The sequence below is a fragment of the Antrostomus carolinensis genome, unplaced genomic scaffold (assembly GCF_000700745.2).
Source record: "Antrostomus carolinensis isolate BGI_N321 unplaced genomic scaffold, ASM70074v2 scaffold22983, whole genome shotgun sequence".
NCBI classification, from domain to species: Eukaryota; Metazoa; Chordata; class Aves; order Caprimulgiformes; family Caprimulgidae; genus Antrostomus; species Antrostomus carolinensis.
This window is the reverse complement of record NW_010306228.1, coordinates 29,318-33,346: the sequence shown is the minus strand read 5'-3', so window position 1 is coordinate 33,346 and position 4,029 is coordinate 29,318. Positions and strand designations below refer to the sequence as shown.

Genomic DNA, 4,029 nt, shown 5'->3' with positions numbered 1-4,029 from the left:
GAGGAGAGCAGAGCAGAGGGGCAGAATCCCCTCCCTCCACCTGCTGCCCACGCTGCTCTGGGTGCAGCCCAGGACACGGTTATTGGCCTCTGGGCTGCCAGCACAGGTTGCCAGCTCATGTTGAGCTTCTCATCCACCACCACTCCCAAGTCCTTCTCTTCAGCGCTGCTTTCAATCCATTCTCCACCCAGCCTGTATTTGTGCTTGGGGTTGCCCCAACCCAAGTGCAGGACCCTGAACTTGTCCTTGTTGAACTCCATGAGGTTTGCACAGACCCACCTCTCAAGCCTGCCATGGTCCCTCTGGACGACATCCCTTCCCTCCAGCACGTCGACTGAACCACACAGCTTGGTGTTGGCAAACATGCTGAGGGTGCTCTCAGTCCCACTGTCCGTGTGTCTGACAAAGCTGTTAGAAAGTGCCAGACCCCATACCAACCCCTGAGGGACATCACTCATCACTGGTCTCCATTTGTACATTGAATCAACCACAACTCATTGAGTGCGACCATCCAGACTGTCCCTTATCCACCAAGTTCTCCATCTACCTAGTCCATGCCTCTACAACTTAGAACCAGCACAGACACCAGCCAAGCCTGGCAAATCACTGCTTTGTGTGAGGAATGCCCTAAAAATTTTAATTACATCCTCAGACATGTCCCAGCTTTTTTAAGTGGGTATTAAGACAGGAACACACATGTTCATCTGGCTACGTCTTGTAGCGACACAAGTTGGGAGCTACAAAGAGGATGAGAAGCTCATCTGTCCCGGGACACTGGGCAGAGCTGGGGCAGCCACCTTCAGCATCCATGTGACAAAGCTCCAGATTCCACCTTCCTCCAAAATTGTCCTCCTCCCTTGCCCTCTGCAACATCAGGAGCACCTCGCTTGTGGCCAGCATTGGTCAGGTCTCCACTTGAGTGGATTTAACACAGTGCAGCTGGTTTCAGAGCTTGTTTGTATTTTAAATGACAAGGTGTTTAACTACAAACCACACTCAGGGCTTTCCTGCCTCCTGGGCTAACGCTCCCCTTCGAAGGCCAAGCAGTGAAGTGGAGACACAATTTGCTAATTGTGATAGTTTCCCACTTATGGTTGCAAATTTTTATCTGTTCTTATGTTAAGGAAATAGTAATGCTGCGTTTGCTGGCAGTGGGGAGGTGGTTAATTACCTTTTTCAAGCATGGAGAGTGGCAGGGAGATGGACACAGAGGAGCTGACTTGAGTTTCTGGATGCTCCTCTGTCCTGGTTTGTAGCTGGGACAGAGCTGGGTTTCTTTTTAGTAGCTAGAATAGCGCTGTGTTTTGGTTTCAGCTGGGATTTGTTACGAGACAAACACTGAGAACATCCCAACATTTGCATTTTTGTCACTGGAAGTTGAAGGACTTTGTGTTTTGTCAGACTACAAGTGCAAGATCTAAAGGGGTGAGGAATATTTAAATTAATAAGCTAAATTTGCATTTGGATCTGCCAGTGGGATATTTGATATCATATCACATCATGGTCAATATATTCACGAGTTCTTATCTCACCCTGCAAGTCTCCTTGCCCTCAATTCTCTCCCCTATCCCGTGAGGCAGGCAGTGAGTGAACAGCTGTGTGCGGATGCAGCCCAGTGCTCGCCCAGTGAAACCACTCCATGCTCCAAAGGCAACAGGAGCGGATGGGACACTGTGCTCGTCCTGCCCCTCCTCTACCTGATCATTATTTCCCATAACTCTCTTCAAGTGATGACCACCAGTGGTGACCATCATGGATGCTCTCTGGTTGTGGTAGCTGCATCCAGCTTGGGGGAGACAAACAGCACAGTAGCCAAGGGCTAATTTGGGCAACTTGCCACATCCAGCACAGTGCTAGAGCTCATGTTTTCTAACCTGTTTTTAAAGGAGTGTTTTAAAAACAAGCCCAAGCCTGGAGAAGGATGCTTCCCTACTGTGAAGCAGAGGTTTCTAGCACAGGGAATTAAATCCTTGTGATGGCAGGAGAGCCTCTCCAAGGGCTGGAGGACATCTGAGCAGGCCAAAATTAAATAACATGGAAGAAGACAAGACCTTGCCTCTCTGCTTTTTAGTGGGATGACAGCCTGAAACACAACTAGCTGTGATGCTTCTCTGAGCTGGTCTGGGTCAGGTGGGGTTCAATGCTCCCCAAACACTGAGGTGCCATTCCCACCTCCGGCTGCAGCAAGGCACTGACAGCTCATGGGTTTGAATTCCTCCAGTGCCCAGGGAAGGCAAAGGGTACCTGGCTCTTTCCCCAGCTGCTTAGGTCACTCCCTGGTTTCAGTCCTTGCTCTCAGAGACATTTCATGAAAAAGCAACCCTTGCCAGTGCTCCTCCTCTCTGCACTCCTAGCTGCTCGCTCCCTCAGCCAAGCAAACCAACCATCCCAAGCAAAAGCAAGAATTGGAACAGGATTTTTCATCCCCTCTCTGTTCTCCTGTGTAAAAATGCTCCCAATGTGTCAGAAACAGGTATTACACACCTGCAGCCGAACCGTCTCTTAAGGTAGCAGCTTGAAGAGCAGTGAAAGGAGGACTGACACCTCAATCAACCCTTCGTAAACACAAGGCCAAGCAACTAGTACCATCTTGCACCGGAATCCAAGGAGATCTGAATCCAGATGGAAGGGTCCCTGCCTTCTGGAGGAGCTGTAATAAACCTGCAACACCCAGAGCCATAAGCAGGAGGGAAAAAAGAAAAAGAAAGACATTTCTGAAGAAAGTACAAGGTTGTAGGAACGCAGAGAAGCAGGAATACATAACGGCATTTTTATTCATAACACCTTTAACTTGGACTGCAATTATTTCAGTTTTTAAAGTTAAATTCGGGCAGCAATTGAGGAGAAAAAAAAAACAAACCAACAAATAGTCCCTGTGTGCAGAAACAATGCAGCTTTGAATAATACACGATAAGTTTATTTCATATTAACATGAACAGTAAAAAGTGGACATTTGACGGGATTTTACTTCAGGTCCTTTTCTTTATTCCTCTATTGTGTCCTTTTTGCCAGTCTCTTGTCCCTCAAATTGTGGATACTTGGCCTCAACATCAGCCCAAGTTAGATAACCGTTCGCCAGGTCACGAATGATGGCAGGAAGTTCAGAGATCTGCAGGCAAAGTCACAAAGACATGAAACACAAAGTAATCAGAATCAAGTTGCTTTGTTGGATACTTGGGGAACACGGTTAATTTTTTATACCAGCACCAGAAAAGGTGCAAGATATCCTCCTGCAAGATCATTTTTTTGGGGGGAAAAACAATTAACTTGAAGGCATCTGAAATCACAGTCTGTGTCATCTCAGCAAAGACTGCTTAGTTATTCAGGGTGACCCATGAGGGAAACATAAATGTCATTGTGGTGCACCACAGCATCCCTGGTAGTGTTATGTTACAGTTTTAGAAGGGAAATAAAATAACACACACATCGAAAAGATGCTGTAAGCCAGGATTTAGCCAGGCCCTGCTTACTGTAAGACCAGCACAAAAGAAGCTGCCTACTGCCTTTTCTTTGCTCCTCATAGCACAGTGTCATGGTGGGAGATGTCAGGAAGATGTGCAAGGGGAGAGTGAGGTTGGCCATGAGGAAAAGGTTCTTGAGGCAGAGGGTGGTGGAGCACTGGAACAGGCTCCCCAGGGAGGTGCTCATGGCACCAAGCCTGACAAGATTCCAGAAGCATTTGGCCAAGGCCCTCAGACACATGGTGTGAATGTTGGGATTGTCCTGTGCAGGGACAGGAGTTGGACTCAATGATCCTTGTGGGTCCTTTCCAACTCACAATATTCTATGACTCTATGGGAAGGATCAGCTTCTGAAGGATCAGAAGACTAAGAGGGGATCTTATCAATGTCTATAAATATCTGAAATGTGGGGGCCAAATGGATGGGGCCAGGCTCTTTTCAGTGGTGGCTGGTGACAGGACAAGGGGCAATGGACAAAAACTGGAACACTGGAAGTTCCAGAAAAACTTAAGGAAAAACTTCTTTCCTGTGAGGGTGACAGAGCACTGGGACAGGCTGGCCCGCGAGG

The 4,029-nt window shown here is 47.8% G+C and overlaps 1 protein-coding gene across 1 annotated transcript in view; it reads right to left on the bottom strand.

Annotated features, from left to right (window-relative positions):
• Positions 1–2,742: 2,742 nt before the first annotated feature.
• Positions 2,743–4,029, bottom strand: part of GARS1 (glycyl-tRNA synthetase 1) — a 27,347-nt gene continuing 26,060 nt past the window's right edge. Inside the window, exon 16 of the mRNA XM_010165068.2 lies at positions 2,743–3,109. Within this exon, the coding sequence (XP_010163370.2) occupies positions 2,984–3,109 (126 nt within the window). The 3' untranslated portion in view covers positions 2,743–2,983. The remainder of the gene's footprint in view (positions 3,110–4,029) is intronic.